This window comes from Mesoplodon densirostris, chromosome 4 (genome assembly GCF_025265405.1).
Source record: "Mesoplodon densirostris isolate mMesDen1 chromosome 4, mMesDen1 primary haplotype, whole genome shotgun sequence".
NCBI lineage: Eukaryota > Metazoa > Chordata > Mammalia > Artiodactyla > Ziphiidae > Mesoplodon > Mesoplodon densirostris.
Window position 1 is genome coordinate 179,206,900 of NC_082664.1, and position 17,000 is coordinate 179,223,899.

Consider the following 17,000-nt stretch of genomic DNA (forward strand, 5'->3'; position numbering starts at 1 on the left):
TCATTCACTGGGCCCCATGTTCTTCTTAGTAAGACTTAACTTTGCATACTTAACCTAACGTCTCTTGGTTAAAGGCAGCAGAAAACGTGGTCAAAGCATTGCTTAACTATGTATAACTTCGCATCTCGTGTTGTTAAACTGCGAACAGACGACAGTGGTACATAGGGAAACTGCAGCACAGAGAGTTAAGGAAGTTAACTAGAAAGGCTAAAATTCAAACGCAGGCAGCTTGGCTCCAGAGTTCCTATACTGAAGGACTCATATACTTTTTTAAAATGGAAATATTCAACTCGAAATTTTACACATACCCCACAGTGAAAGACAAATTTTAATGAGTTAAAAAAATAATGTAGCATCACTGTTTACATTTCAGTAGTGTTTATCATCCCCAATTTGACATTCACAGTGAAAACGGTCCTTCTATTTTATTAACTTTAGAAAATGTACAGCACACATGCCATAATCATTTCCACCCCTTTAAGGGATTCTAGAAAATTTCAGCTCAAAATATTAGATTAAAGAAGCTACATTCTACATGCAAAAAATGTATACAAATATTGATTCCACATGTACTTTGATGAAAAACAAAGTTCAGATTATTCTCAGTGGCACAGGCAGCGGGGACAGGTATCAGGATGGCAGAATCCCATCCAGCGTGAGGTCTGAGGGTCCAGCCCTTTGCAGAAAAATCAAAGTGCTGAGCAGACCCGGCCTCCTGCGGTTAGCTGGCCCAGGTTAACCGGATTGCTGACAGTCGGGCTGCATACTCTGCATGAAATTTTACGAAGACACGATGTGACGAGGCCACAAAGGGAGCTATGTCAGTGTCCTAAAATTGAAAAAAAAGAAAAAAAAAAGAAAGAGAGAGAGAAGTAACAAATTATATATTTCACATATTTGAAGATTTTTCCAGAAGGTCAGGTGTAGTAAAGAAGTATGTCATAAAGGAGCCTTCTAGAGTTGACAGTAAACCTGCATACATTTCTAGAAGTAACCTTGCTAAGAATTAATGTAGAAACTTTACAGAAGAGTGTTGCTGGGTCTGGTGGAGGTGACAAGGAGAAATGGGGGGCGACTAAGTGGGCACAGGGTTTCCTTCTGGGCTAACGAGAAGGTTCTAAAGCTGACTGTGGTGAAAGCAGCTACACAGCTCCGGGAACTGACTAAATACTCTTGAATCTTACCCTTTAAGTAGATGATTTCTATGGTATGTGAATTATGTCTCAATAAAACCATCACTAAAAATTCAATTTCCAATTCAAGTTCTTACTGAAATTTTCATTTTTCTGAAGGGCCACACATCTTATATCTGCAACTAAAACGAGCATATGAGTAAAATATACTACTTTCCCCCCTTAACATCTGTACTTTCCTTTTGGGGTTGATTTTCATATCTTTTGGGGGAACAGGGTGTGTGGGGGGGTGGCAAGAAGTTGGGGGGAGGTAGATGGGTCTCTGTTTTCTCTCATTTCTAAATCATTCATTTAATATTGATTGAGAGATTTCCATGCTGTGGGTATTATTATTAGCACTAGGAATATAAAAAATGAACCAAACACGCAAACAGCCCTGTTCTCACGACTCTTACATCCTAACAGGAGGAGGCGAAGCAGGAAGCAAATACGTCAGTAACATGCACAGTAGGTTGGACTGTCCTGGAGACAGAGCGCATCACACAGGGTCAAGGTTGCAGTCTGGGGACATGCACCTCTGTTCTGCTCGGGTCCCTTGCCTTGGTCCTACCCAAGAGTCATCAAAAAACAGACTTATTTCCAAGACAGTAAATTATTCAGGTGAGTGCAGCAGAGGGATTTTTTCCTAAGAGAGAGATCAAGGGATACACAATATTGTACGTTCCTGTGCACATGCACTTTTTCCTTCCATTTCAACCTGCTCCCAAATTTCTACTTGGTATTCTATGCTGACAAACTAGTACGAGCAGATAACAGAAGTTTTAAACTCCCGTTTGATTCTCCTAATTTTCCTGCCATTCTTTCACGTTTCTAGATGTTCAGGTTCTGTAACTGAGAGCAATGCCCGTGAACAATGACATTATCATAAAAGGAAACATCTTCAAATCGCCGTATGATTAGACATCTAAGGAGTAGCTCCCACCATCATTCTGTAAATAAACTGACTTCACTGGACTGGAAATGCTAAAGAAGTCAGTGGTATCTTTAAAAAATAAAACAATTGCACTTGAAACTATGTCTACATTTATAAAAGAAAATTTATAACTGGGAAAATATTGTAAACACCAATAGTTAAGAAAAATTGACATATCTAGTTATAGACTTGAATTTAATGTGACATTGGTTTCAATGGCAGTAAGTTCTCTCAGTGCCTCAGTTTCTCTTATGTGCAAAGTCCAGGGGATCAAATGGGGTTGTGTGTTTGAAAGTCACTGAAAACCAAAAAAAAAAAAAAAAGTCATACATACATAAAATAATGGTATTGTGAAAATGTCTCTTTTTGAAATTGTTACAAATTTCAACTAAATGTCTAAGACTTAATCAGCTTCTAAATCTGGCGTGTGATGCATTTACTGGGGTCTCTTTTCTGTGGGCCCCTGTGAACAACTACAAGACAGTATCTGCTGATCAGGTGATGCAAATTCCTCCCCCCAAAATTAGCTCTGTGTATAAGGACAGAGCTACCAGAGAGTTTATTGAAGGGTTGTCTATAAACCAGAGGAGCTTCATTCCATAAATTAGGCTGCACCCAGAACTGAAAACAACCCAATGATTAAATACGATATATGCCAGTTTGTTTAATGGTATGGTAAGATGTTAATGATGTATCAGTCAGTGGACAAAAACACACCACAAACCAATATAAAGCATCTGTGCATAGGCAAACATATTCAAAAGAAAGTGTTTAGAAGAATATATGGGAAGATTCTCAGGGTTTTAGAAAAATGTATCTATTTTTTGATATTTCTGAAAGTAACATTTATCAATTTTACAAACTGTAAGTTATACTCTAAAAACTCCCTCAATTTCCAGCAGATGTAATTCTCTGTCAGTTTGATTAGAAAGCACAAATGAGTAAAGAGCAAAATGGTAAGAAACAGATGACTTCTCATCATAGTCACATTTCCCTTACGTGAAAGCTCTGTAAACATCTACTTGCACGTAAAAATGGGAGGGCGCTGAGGGCAGATGTAAGCAATACTGAGTCAACGTCAGAATTCTAACTTAATGTTTAGGGAAGATCTATTACATCGAGATTTACAATAACAAACTGTTAGTCCCCAGGCTAATTGTTAAATCCCTGTGCATTTCTTCAAAGAATTCCCACAATTTTCAGCAAAAAGTGAATGAAATGGAGCCAGGCATCCAAAGTTTCTACACAGTCAGCCCTCCGTAAGGGTAGGTTCCACATCGCGGATACAGCCAACCACAGAATCCAGCAGATACACAACCCGCGAATACGGAACCCGCAGATATGGAGGACTGACTGTATTCACCGCACTAGGCCAGGTTTTGTTTTTTTTAATTTACTTATTTTTATTTTTGGCTGTGTTGGGTCTTCGTTGCTGCGTGCCGGCTTTCTCTAGCTACAGGGAGTGGGGACCACTCTTCATCACTGTGCGTGGGCTTCTCACTGTAGTGGCTTCTCTTGTTGCAGAGCACGGACTCTAGGCATGCAGGCTTCAGTAGTTGTGGCACGTGGGCTCAGTAGTTGTGGCTCACAGGCTCTAGAGCACAGGCTCAGTAGTTGTGGCGCACGGGCTTAGTTGCTCCGCGGCATGTGGGATCTTCCCGGACCAGGGATCGAACCCGGCTTCCCTGCACTGGCAGGCGGATTCTTAACCACTGCGCCACTAGGGAAGTCCCTAGGCCAGTTTTTTGGGGTTTTTTTTTTTTGCGGTACACGGGCCTCTCACTGCTATGGCCTCTCCCGTTGCGGAGCACAGGCTCCGGACGCACAGGCTCAGCGGCCATGGCTCACGGGCCCAGCCGCTCTGCGGCATGTGGGATCTTCCCGGACCGGGGCACAAACCCGTGTCCCCTGCATCGTCAGGCGGACTCTCAACCACTGTGCCACCAGGGAAGCCCCCCTAGGCCAGTTTTTATAAGAGATTTGAGCATCGAGGATTTGGTATTCGTGGGGGTCAACAGAACCAATCCCCTGCAGATGTGGAGGGAACACTGTAGTTCTATTCATGCAGAAATAACATGGATAGTCAACCCTGGGCGGTGCATTGAAAAAACCGCATGCCACAGATATTCCCCGAGAAATTTTGATTCTGTAGGTTGAGTGGGGACTGGAATGTCTGTGATGCTAAACAACTGCATAGGTGATTCTGATGCACAGTCAAGTTTGGTAACTATTGCTATTAATTTAACTCAGTGCCCACTAGGTGGCACTCGTGCTCCCAAAATAAAAAGGAAAGTCGGAAACCTGAATTTGTAAAAGCACCGTGTGCTCTCTAACTGCGTGAGTCTGCCTTTAAAGGTGCCTTTTTAAGCTCCTTTCATTATTTAAAAATAACAATTGGGAGTTTTTAAAAGTTTGTTTTACTCACTGCGCCGCAATACGGTCCAGACGATGGAGAGTTAGCATCCGGGCCGTCGTAGAGCAGGAGATAGTTCTGGACGCATTCTCCGGGATCGTCAATGCTGACAAAGTAGAAGCTGACGGTGACGAGTCTTCCCGCAGGAGCAATGATGGTCCATTCGCAGTGAGTGTTGTTTGGGTAAGTGCCGGGATAGCCAGGGCTGGTGACCGAGCCGCTGTCTCCGTAAAGAGTCCCGCCGCAGCCTGCGAGGAAACAGGTGCGCGAAGCTTCAGTCAACCAAGTAGAAGCCATCAGCGCGCTTTAGCGCACTTAAGGCAACGAGACAGTGGTTCTCTCAAGGTGCTGAGGCCCTCTGCACGAAAAGCGGGGGCAGGAACCCTTTTCCTGTCCCTCCTGCGGGCTGTACCCCCAGCCCCTCACTACCTCCCCCGCTCCCACCTCCATCAAATATCCCTCCCCGCCTCTCACGGCTTAGGAAGGGCTTCGTCCAGATCTTTGCTTTGAAAATAGTGGGTTGAGAGCACAACGGGAAAACCAGGACTTGGGAAAGTAACTGCAGGAGAGAGTGAGGTTGATCTCGGGTGCTTTTGATGGTGTGGAGCTCTCCAGAGGCAGTGAGTGAGATGATAAGGATGTGGGTGAAGTAAAATTAAAAGGGAACTTCCGGGGAAGAACCAAAGAAAGAGGTGTGTCATTTAAGGTTTTGGCAGTAATGATTCTCCAAGTGACTTTACCCGGCTGATAACTGACAGTTCCAAGATTGATATGCTTAACAAGCCAAAGCTCTTTAAGTATTGGTGCTAATTTGTTCGATGTGTTAACTTGCACAGGAAAGCTATCGTTATTTAGACCAGACAGCCGTGGGCATCCAGATATCCTGCGCATAGGAAGAAACTGCGGAGCATAATTAAGAAGCACTGGGGTGGGTTTCTGACCACTGGAGGTTTAAGTCCTGCCTCTGCCACGATCTAGCTGTGCGTTTTAGGCAACGCATCAGTTTGGTGTTTTATTTCCTTGTCTGTAAAATTAGGGCACAGAGATCATCTTTTACTTTTGGCTGTACCAAGAAATCGTTATCTACAATTGTCTTAATAGAATCCTTTTCTAGTCCTCTAGTATATTTAAAATGAGTCCTTTTGATCATTCTTATTTTGAAAGTTTTTAGATATTTGGGGGGACATTTCATAAAGATATTCCTTCTCTCTTGAGTTAAGTGCATTGACATGACAAATTTCCTTCACTAATTGGTAAAGAGCCAACCAAAAATGCAGGAAGGTGCTTACTGTCCTGTAAAAGCCATTAACCTCCAGGACTGCCAAGAAATGAAACGTGGCCTCCAAGGAACACAGCTGCTTATACACACGCAAGTATGTGTTCATAACTTGGCTTTCTGGCAAACTTTTCAAAAAAATCCTCAGAGGACTACCTTGATGATCAAACCAAAAGTTAAAAATAATGACAAAATCAGAATTTATGAAGGAATTTAAAAATCTTTGTACCTTATTTGTGCTATATATGTAAATATATATTCTTTAATATACAGAAATAATGAATAAAAGTAGCATTTTTTAAATCTCTATACTTTCAGTGTTTAAAAAAATCTCTATTTTTAATGGAAAATAATCAAGTACACAGATTGGGGAAAAGGTCACTTTAACTGTCTTCTTCTATTAGACGCTGTATGTTTTTCTCAGCTGCATTACTTTCCCTTAGAAAGGGCCAGGGTCTTACCAGAGGGTGATGAGGTCCAGATAATTTCATATCCACGACCAGAAGTTGCACTATCACTCTTAAATCGTAGGTATAGTTCATGACTTCTGGAGAAAATGGGATTCGGCAACAGAGCCCCACAGAACGTGCCCAGCAATGGCGAAGTGCTCTGGCTTCCATTTCTTACCTTTAAAAACAAGTCATTAATGATTACACTTAGACCTATTGTACCTTCTTCTCTGATTTATCATCACTATACGTTAAGACATGAGACAATTGGAATGACAACTTTTTTGGGGAAAACTTTGTCTTTTTACGTACTTAATGGAGGGTTCATACACACAGAAGTCACCTTCACTTGCAAAGGAGAGAAACCAATTTGTAGATCAAGAACCATTTACAGTTGGATTCAGAAATGTCTGTTAATCTCCAGTAATTAAAACACGACAGCATGTTTCTATAACCAGCTAGTTGACTGGTGTATAACAAACTAGTTGTATCTTTCTTCTTGGGGAGACATTTTGAAGAATGTAGTTAAAGTGAATTTTAAAAAGATGGGTTGGGGGAGAAAAATATTATCTGCTTTGTTTCCAGTCAACTCCGTTCTACTTTATTCATCATACTGCATTTATGTTTTTATCTCCCGTTGAAAATTGCTTGGCTATAAAGGGGCCATGAAAAAACAACGTACAAAGTATGACAAAGTTCAAAACGAAAGGAATTTCTACATGGGAAAAGGACATAATTGAAACAGTCTTTAAAATTTCTGACTCTTAGATTTATTTTAAAAACCCTTTGTGAAGGTGAATAGATTTTTTTTAATTCACTGCATGGTGTAGACAGACACGTGATTCAGGCAGTGTAGGGTTGGAACGAGCTCCGCATGGATGGGTGCTGACTCTATGTTGATACATGTATTTAAAAATCTTGGAAGTCCCTCCAGTCCCTTTTTAATCCCATAGTTTAACATGTGGTTAATTGCCAGTTGTCTTAAGTCACCCAGTGTCCTCAGAGGTGTGGTGGGTAGTCTTGTTGGGCTGTGTTGATCTGGAGAGAGCCCTTCTTTTTTTGGTCATGCCCCGCAGCTTGTGGGATCTTAGTTCCCCCATCGGGGATCAAACCCAGGCCCTGGCAGTGAAAGTGCAGAGTCCTAACCATTGGACAGCCAGGGAATTCCCTGGAGAGTTTCCTTTTAGGTCTATGGAGTAGCCAGTGGGAGAGAAAAATGCCTTTCTGGTGCTTTTTGGGTTATTCTGCTAAGTGTTTAAACAAAGTAGCCTTGCCATGGATGGAGCAGCCATTTGGCTGTCGGCAGACAGACAGGGCTGCCATATTCAAGAATGCCCACCTGCCCCACTACAGTCTTGGCTTTGGGTCTTTTTCCTCTGGTCCTCTTTAGAAAGCTGATGCTCTGAGAGAAGAAGCGAGATATTAATTCCCACTGATGTGCTAATGACTTGTCCTTTTCATTTCTCTCTGCCCAGGAGGAATGGGACAAGGAGAGCAGAGGGCATCTCTGGGACTTTAGGTGACTCTAAAAGGGGAAGTGAAGGCAGATGCAGATTCCAAATGGGGTCTAGAGCTTGGGGTTCGCGTGGCAGAATACGGTCAGAGTCCTCAGTGAGAAATTTCCGTTCCCATCACCGTTTACACGAATGGAATGCGGAGGCTGCAGTAAGCCGTTCCAGAATCTTCCCGCCGAAAACCAGACACAGCAGTGCTTTGCAGGCCTGAGTCGCGGTTTCCTGTCTTTGCTTATTGCACAGGAAGTTTCAGACCCGTTGCTATGAGATAAGGAAGGGCAACAGGGTGGAGGGGGGCAGTGGTCACCCCCCGGGGCTGCAGAGTCAGCCCTTGCTCCCCAGCATCCAGGGGCAAATGGCAAAGTTAACTCCAGTCGATAAGGGTCAACTCGGGCTTGAAGCGAACCACGAGTAGCTGCACTGTGACTATGGGCTGTCAGGATGATCCTCCCTTCTCCCGTACCCGAATCCTCCCCCTCGTGTCTGCTTTACGCGCCACGTAACTGTTCAGACTCCATGGTGGGTGAGGTACGTAGGTGTGAGTCTAATGACCTGATTGACGCACACACTCCTGTCTCTCCCTCGTTTCCTCTCTGCTACATCCACGTCCTCCCCAGTCTCCTGCTGTGGCTGATGTTCCCCAAGAAAAGGCATGAGCTTCCTCTGAGTACTTACTGCACTAGAGGTTGCAAATAGTCATTAACAAAGGACTTCGATGAATTTTATAGGGGGAGCTTTCCAGGATAACAAAACTCCATAACAGGCGTAAAGGAGAAAACAAGCGGTTTGGAAACCTTACGGAAGATTCGCACGTACACGAAACAAAGCCGACTTCGGGTGCCTTGGTTAACTAAGGTCTCGATGTGAATTCAGTTCAGCGGGATTCAGCATCTTTCTACACACAAGCCTTACAGGGCACCTCAGTTTATTTCCTAAGAATGACTACGTTTCCAACAGAGTCTGCAAAGGAGGCTGGAGGGAGCTGGAGGGTTTTCACGGCAAAATACGGGCACTGAGTTCCAGACACAGGAGGGTTCTCTCTCGGTGGGGCGGGGGACAGGCAAACAGCAAAGGTGCTTCTTCATCCAGATGAGGAGAAAGGAACACAGCACTCTACCTTCCTCTGCCCACCACGCGGTCAAGGAAAGACCCTCCTTACAGAATACTGAAGATGCTCCAGACTTACTGTGGCCATCAGGGAAATCAGCCAAACTATTTAGTCTCACGTAGTTTCATTTTTACTTCTACACCAGGCACACTTAAAGTCAGAGTTCTCATCTGTCTCCAAAGCTAGCACTTTGCACTTGGATCTCCCTCACTTCCGGTCTCAACTCACACATTAGCTCCTTAAAGAAAGCTTCTCTGTTCCCAGACTGATTAGGTGCCCCTAACCGTGCTGGCTGATAGTCAACAGGGGTGGACAACTTCCTGTCTGTCTTTCCCACGGACTGTGAGCCTCCGGGGGACCCTGGATATGTCTTGTTCCCTCCTGGATTTCTGGTGTCTGGACCTAGGAGATGGTTGGCAAGTGCCTAAGTATTTAGGCAATGAAAGGATAATGAATAATTTAATGAAATGAGGAAGGGATACGATTAGCAGTAGCAGAGAAAAATGAGAAAAATCTTAAGGGATCCATTGTCTTTTAAATAATTTACATGATATTCAAATGTATGTTACCTCCAAGAAATCACACGTGCAGTCACTTGAGTCCTCGATGCCAAATGAGTGAAAGAAGAGGGAGATGGCGTGGTCACGGGGGGCTGTGAGCACAACTGTGCAGTCCAAGTCACCGCTGTAGCCACCCGGCCAGCCGGGACTTCTCAGGCTGCCAAACGCCTTCTTATATTCTCGGTTGCAATCTTAGAGGAGAGACAATAGTCGCAATTAACGTACGCCGCGCAGTATTTAGTGCTCCTTCAACTTGACAGGAATAATGCAAAGAGCTTATTAAATGGGAACAAACTTCAGAAAAAAAGCTAACCTAGCCCCTTCATTTACCTTTGAGATGCGTGAGATCCCAAGACTTAAAGCGAACGGCACACTGAGCAAACGCAGTGCAGTGTCTTCGCACAGAACACCCCCGTGTGAGATAGAAAATGAGTAAATGTGCACCCTCTCCTGTGAGGACAAACATTCTAGCATCCTCCGTGCTTTTCTGATGACACGGAGCTGGAGTTGGCTGACATGTAGACTCTCTGGGCATAAAGGCTCTACCTCCAAGGCCGTTTTGCGTGAAGATTTTTCTTCAAATCCTTTGATGAATTATTTGTTCTGATAGAACTGGCAACTTACAGTTCTTGACCATTTTTGGTAAAAAATACCCAGAGCGTTTTCATTTGTTTGTTTTAATCAAAGGCAGCTTTGGTTTTAATCAAGCTTGAAATGAACATTACATATAGTGCTCTCTGGAAATAAGCTTCTCAGTGACAGAATCAAGTAATTCTTTCAAGGCTCCTTGGTTTTTCCAAAGTAATTTTCTAAGGTATAGTGATTCCTCTACATGGTTAAGTGAATATTTAATACAATAACTGGTATATTTTTAAATTAACAACATGAACTTTGAAGAATATGCTGCCATTCTCGACATTTTAATTAATATTTTATTTGCTTTACCTCTTCAGAAGTCAACTTTAGTAATTTGCTAAATTGGGCCTGGCTTCTAGTAAAGAGTCTTACCTCATGTGGGTGTGGTTTATGTCAACAAACCTTAATTTACTCAAGGGGGTCAATTCTAGCTGTAATTGTAATAATGGCAGTTTTTCTGAATAAAAGATGAAATCCCAGAGCTCACCTGCAATCTGATAGGTAAAACCCACTCTAGAGTTTACGTTAAAAACTTCCGATTTAAAAGTGACGATCGCGGTGCTCATGGAAGAATAAAATGTGGGTACAGCTGAAGCATTTCCGCCGCAGAACCGAATTCCTGGATTTCCATTACTCTGAAATGAAACGGAAGCCAAATGCCGGTAGATTTAGTATCAAGAGAATAGGCCACAGCAGAAATTAAATTGCATACAAAAATATGGCTTAAATATTCAGCCATGGAGACCAGTTACAGAGTTTAATGCACTCTGCAGTAAGACTTCACCTTGGCCTTGGAACCTACAGGTGCCTCGCAGTCTTCGAGGGGTGGGTGGGAGGTAGGGAGGCCACGTTTCTGCTGAAACCACGGGGCGGACGCCTGCCTACTGAAAATAAGACCTTCCCCCTCACTCCGCTGCCTATCCAAGGCCGTGCCGTTGCTCAGAGCGCATCCAGGCTGTCGGAGGAGCTCGCCACAGTCCTACTGGGGCTTCTCCATTGTTCTGAACTCTGTAAGGCTATCTAGCACTGCTCCTGGCCCTGCGTCACCGCCGCTTAGCAAACCTAGAGTGGATGAGCTCCTCCTCAATCCAGAGACAGACAGCCCGGGCGTTCCCAGGAGCGCCCGCTAGGCATCGCCCTCAGTTCAGGAGCCCTCCCTCTACACATGCTCCCGGAGTAATCTGATCACTCTCATACCTCAACTGCCTACTCACGTGATGATGACACCCAGATCTTCAGGCATTCTGTCAACATGACACTGTTATGGTCAACAGTCTCCTCAACATCTAACCCCATGGGCAATTCAGACTCATCATTTTTTTTTAAAACCAAAAGAGCTTTGCTCTATGTTTTGTTTTGTTTTGTTTTTTTGCGTTACGCGGGCCTCTCACTGCTGTGGCCTCTCCCGTTGCGGAGCACAGGCTCCGGACGCGCAGGATCAGCGGCCATGGCTCACGGGCCCAGCCGCTCCGCGGCATGTGGGATCTTCCAAGACCGGGACACGAACCCGTGTCCCCTGCATCGGCAGGTGGACTCTCAACCACTGCGCCACCAGGGAAGCCCTGCTCTGTGTTTTTAACCGTGAATATAGTCCCACTAGACTGGTACCCAATGCCTTCTTAACTGTTCCCTTCAATTCATTCCACACACAGATCCCACTGACTGCAGAAGTGCTTCTCCATGGAGCACTGCTGTCGGAACACCAGAAATGCTCATCAGAAGTGCAGGTTAACGGGCGTAAGTAGGGGAACTGGTCTCTGAGGGTGGGCCCAGGCGCAGGCACTTCTACCACAACACCCAGATGTTTCTTAGGCACCTGACCTACAGACCAAGTTCAGGTTTCTTAATGCCTATAAATAGAGGGTTTCGTAAATGGCTGAAAACCACATCAGGCTGTAAGTAACTTCGAGAACTTATTTAGTCATAGGCCCTCCTTACTTCAAGTGCTTTGCAAATACTGGTGAAAAGGTCATACATGTGACTGTCATTCATCCTGTAACTGTTACCTCTGGTGGGTCCTGAAACTCTAAGTAGTTCTGGTCATAGTCTTGTGAGTGCAGCTCAAGTGCCCACACAGTAATCATGACCTGCTGATGTAGAGGAGCTTCAATGACCCAAGTACAGGTGGAAAATGGGACAGCTGGGTCTGATGAGTTGGGTGACGAAATACTTTGTGGGGTCCAAGTTGCATTATATGTTCCGCCACAAGGCACTGAGATGGGAAGAAAGAAACAACTTAGAAGACATTTGACTTGTAACTCGTCACACATATTTAAAGTTCTGCTTTCCTGACTCTTCCAGCCCAAAGGAGCTATATTTACATCGTTCTATGAAGGATTTACAGTCTATATTCTTGACTAAGACTGTACCAAATTTGTACCATGGATTAAACACGGAGTAATTAACGTGGTGTTTAGTAACTGACATTAAACTTAGACAGTCATTAACATTGAGCATAGTAATTAACATTGAGTTTAGTAATTAACACTGAGTATAGATATAAGCATGGCATTATTTTTAGTGCGTAAATACACATGTGTTTCATACTGTGTAAAAATGTCTCAGTTTACTCACTGTCCACGATGGTATATGTAGCATTAAATCCTTCCCTTTCTAAAGTTAAGTCACTGACAAATTGAACTGTAAGGAAGTTTCCAGAAGAAATAAATGGAGCAGGTACGGTGGAACCACAAAATGTTCCAGCCAAGTTGGCATTTTCACTGTCCCCATCATATAACTGAAAAGAAAAACAGCTCATTCGTTATCCATTATTCACAAAGAAGCTGTATATTTTACACTTAAATGGACATGAAGTTACAACAGGTCATGGTTAAGAATCTTACACTAATGTTCTTTTTTTAAAAAAAATACTTATTTTTATTTATTTATTTGGTTGCACCGGGTCTTAACTGCAGCTCGAGGGCTCCTTAGTTGCGCCTCGCTGGCTTTTTTGGTTACGGCATGTGTGCTCCTTAGTTGCAGCATGTGAACTCTTAGTTGCATCACGCACGTAGGATCTAGTTCCCTGACCAGGGATTGAACCCAGGCCCCCAGCATTGGGAGCACAGAGTCTTAACCACTGCACCACCAGGGAAGTCCCTACACGAATGTTCTTAAAGCTAGTTTTAATTTAGGAACAGAATTGCTATTGAATCATTGATACTATAATGATTTTTAGTAAAAACCTGGTATATTGCCTAAAGTTTTTTTTCTCATTGGGAAAGTCAAATTCGATTTAAAAAATGATGGGGCATTAGAGCCAGCAAACCCATCGCTGCCGTCACCTCTGCCCTCCCTGCCGCGCTGCTCCTCACCGTCGTGGTCTCTCACCTGATTACCACTGCAGTCTCCCCACGGGGCCCCTGACCCTGCTCTTGACCCTCGAGAAGCTGTCTGCAGTACGTCAGCCAGAAGCTACAGTTTAAATGTAAGTCAGACCAGGTCGCTGCTCTGCCGAGAACCCTCCTCACTCCTTCTCATCCACCCAAAGCCGTCGCGAGGGCCTTCGAGGCCTGATGGGGTCTGCTCCCAGCCCCAGCCCCGGCCTTGCCGACCTGGCCTCTCATGGCCACTTTCTTTGCTCAGCTCCCTGAGCGATCCCGGCACTCCTGCGTCCCGGCTGTTGCGTCTGCAATTCCCTTTGCCTGGAATGCCCTCCTATTTATCCGCCTGGTTTCATTCCCCTCTGTCGCTTTAGGCCTTTACTCAAATACCACTAACTCACTGAAGCCTTCCCTGAACACCCCTATTTAACACGCAAGCTCTCCCAATATGCCCTTTCTCCTTTCCAGCTTCACTTTTTCTCCAGAGCACGTATTACCTTCTACATCATACGTATGTCTATATCCATATATAATTTAATTCACTGTCTTCCCCTCTGAAGAGAATGCAAGTTCCATGAAAGCACAGGCTGCTGTCTGTTCTGTTCACTGCTGGGCCCCCAGTTTTCAGAAGAGCGGCACACAAAAGGCACTCAATAAATATCTAAGGAATGAAAAAGTGCCTTGAGTCCTGTCTCCCGCTACCCACACCCCCAAGCCTGCTCTCCCCAAGTCGTCTTTGTGTCAGTAAAGGGCTCCAGCCTGACACCTCAGCCACCCTGACTCCTCCCTGTCTTCCCGACCCCGCGTCTACCTTGCTCCACCTTCCACATCTATCCCAAGGGTTCCATGTCCACTGCTCCCACGGTGCTCCTTCACCTGTGTTGTTGTAACATCTCCTAACAGCTCTGGTTCCACAGAGCATTCTCCGCCGAGCTGCCTGAACATGTGCAAGCTTAGAGCAGAATATGCTCCTGCTTGGCCGACAATATCCCCACGGATCCCCACTGCATCTGAAGTAAAACTCCACCCTCTCTACCGTGGTCTACAAGCCCCTCTCTGGTCTGGCCTGGGCCGCTCTTGGCCGTCGCCCCCTCCCCACATTCCTGTAACATCCCCACCCCCCAGGCCCTGACAAGTCTCTCTGAGCGGCCCCTCCTGCCAGGAGCTCTCTGCTCAGCCCTTGGACCACCCACTCCTCATCACGGGGTCTCAGCTCAGACATCTCCTCCTCAGAGAGCCCAACCCTATCTAATGGGCGCGTTCCCAATATCTTCCTGTTCTTTTTTCCTACGACGATTAAAATGTACCTTATTTATTGCTTATTGCTTATTTACCTCTTCTGGTCTCTCACCCCTTGAGCATGTAATTCCCACGGGCAGGGGACTTTGATTATTCACTGTGTGTCGCCAGCACCCAGAGCAATTCCCAGGCACAAGAGCCTTCAGCAAATGTCCGTTGAAGTAGTGAGTGTTTGGATTTCTCTCAAACACATTACTAAAAAACAAAATGTTGGGACTTCCCTAGTGGTACATTGGTTAAGGATCTGCCTGCCCATGCAGGGGATGCGGGTTCGAGCCCTGGTCCGGGATGATCCCACATGCCGCGGAGCAACTAAGCCCGTGCGCCACAACTACTGAGCCTGTGCTCTAGAGCCCGCAAGCCACAACTACTGAGCCCGCATGCCTAGAGCCCGTGCTCTGCAACGAGAAGTCACCGCAATGAGAAGCCTGTTCACCACAACGGAGAGTAGCCTCTGCTCACTGTAGCTAGAAAAAGCCCACACGCAGCAACGAAGACCCAACACAGCCATAAATAGAAAAATAAATAAATAAATAAATAATAAATAAAAGACTTGACCTTTAAAAAAAACCCCAAAACTCTAACATCAAATTTTCAAAACAAACAAACAAAAAAAAGTGTTCTCCACCTGAGTAATCTCTATTGCATTGCAGAAACAAGTATCTGTGTGTCTATCCAAATATTGAATTTATAACAGAACCATGGTGTGTTATAAACCTCAGCATAGCCGTTACCACTGATGTTATTTTTAAATGCTGGGAATACATAAAATAGAAATGGTTAAAAACCGTCAAGTCAAAATAAACACAAAAATAAATTTACCACTAGATGGCACTGTTTCTCCTGCTTAAACGATCTTAGTAAAAATTTAAAGCCAAAAGAAACCGGAGTTGAGTGATCTAGTCCCCTCATTTTATAGAAGAGCAGATATGCCAAGTTTTAGGTAATGGACCTTTCCTGGTAAACAAGTTAAAATTTTATTATAACCATTGCTGCCTTTATAATCACGTTATATTGGCAAGCATTTTTATTCTAGGTACTGTGTGCCAGGCCTCCAAGCAAGGCTCTGTGTATACAGGGATGCATAAAGCATTTTCCAGACACTCATTTGACTCACAAATAATGAGAGGGAGAGATTCATAAATTAAAGATATGTGTGTGTGAATTATACATAAAATAGAGAAACATAAGTGCTACAGGAGAAGAATTCAATGTATCAGGGTAGCCCAGATGATCGAGCCAGGACAAACCTCACACGGCCATTTGAACTGGTATTTGAAAGTAAGCAGAGACCTTCCAGACCTAGAAGAGAGGGAGGGCATCCCATCCTGATGGACAAGGCATGGAAGGCCACGGAAATAAAAGCGGCCTGGCGTGGGTCAACACCTGCCCACACTGTGACCAACCTGGAGATCAGGGTGAGAGAATAGAGGTGGGATTGGGAAAGTTCACTGGGACAAGACTGACGTTTCCCACACTTCATGCGAAGGACTTTGTATCTTCTCCTACGTGAGGTGTAAGATCTAATTTGGGTTTTAAATAGGTGACTGGTCAGTACGATGGAAGGAAATTTCCTACATGACCGGCCTCGAGCTGGCGTTTGCATTAGTTCACTCACTGCTACCATAGAATTTCTCCTAATGGAGCTGAAATAGGACAGCTGATGGAGGCTTCTGGCCTCCTGTGTAACCGAGGCCAGGATTTTCTCCCCCTGCTCTCCCATCCCTGAGGCCTCCACCATGACCTTGCGCAGGGTGGCTTTATAGAGAGTGGCAGGAGGAGCCCTAAGCAACGCTGCTGATGCGAAACCCTACACACGCTAGGAGGTAAATGGTGCCAGGACCGGCACCGGCACCAGCAGCTGCGTAGTGCCTTCCGGGAGCACACACTGCTGCCATGACGGCTTTGGGCCTGGGGCTTGAATTATGTCCTAAGTCTGAAGTCTTGTGGACGCAGATAAGTGCTGAGAGGAATTTTGTGTTTGCTCGGCTTTTAAACCTCTTTAACAGTGACACATATTAGAATCTAGTTAAGGCCCAGAGGGAATTGCACAAATAATCTAGTGGAAGAGAGCCTCTGACTACACCTTCTACCAGACCCTGCCCGTTGCTCAGCCATCAAATGGAGCAGCTAAAGAAAGTAGGGAAGGACATTTGGGGATTTTTATTTCTATGAACTTTTAATGCATGAAGGCAATAGGCTTTGATATTGGGCTTTAATTCTTTTTAAATTTAACTCCAGGGCTTCCCTGGTGGCGCAGTGGTTGTGAGTCTGCCTGCCGATGCAGGGGACACGGGTTAGAGCCCTGGTCTGGGA

The 17,000-nt window shown here is 44.7% G+C and overlaps 1 protein-coding gene across 1 annotated transcript in view; it reads right to left on the reverse strand.

Annotated features, from left to right (window-relative positions):
* Positions 1-378: 378 nt before the first annotated feature.
* Positions 379-17,000, reverse strand: part of CUBN (cubilin) — a 277,325-nt gene continuing 260,703 nt past the window's right edge. The window contains exons 61-67 of the mRNA XM_060097791.1: positions 12,637-12,799; positions 12,069-12,274; positions 10,550-10,697; positions 9,436-9,617; positions 6,257-6,422; positions 4,532-4,767; positions 379-829 (exon numbers count right to left, since the gene is read on the reverse strand). Of these exons, the coding sequence (XP_059953774.1) occupies positions 722-829; positions 4,532-4,767; positions 6,257-6,422; positions 9,436-9,617; positions 10,550-10,697; positions 12,069-12,274; positions 12,637-12,799 (1,209 nt within the window). The 3' untranslated portion in view covers positions 379-721. The remainder of the gene's footprint in view (positions 830-4,531; positions 4,768-6,256; positions 6,423-9,435; positions 9,618-10,549; positions 10,698-12,068; positions 12,275-12,636; positions 12,800-17,000) is intronic.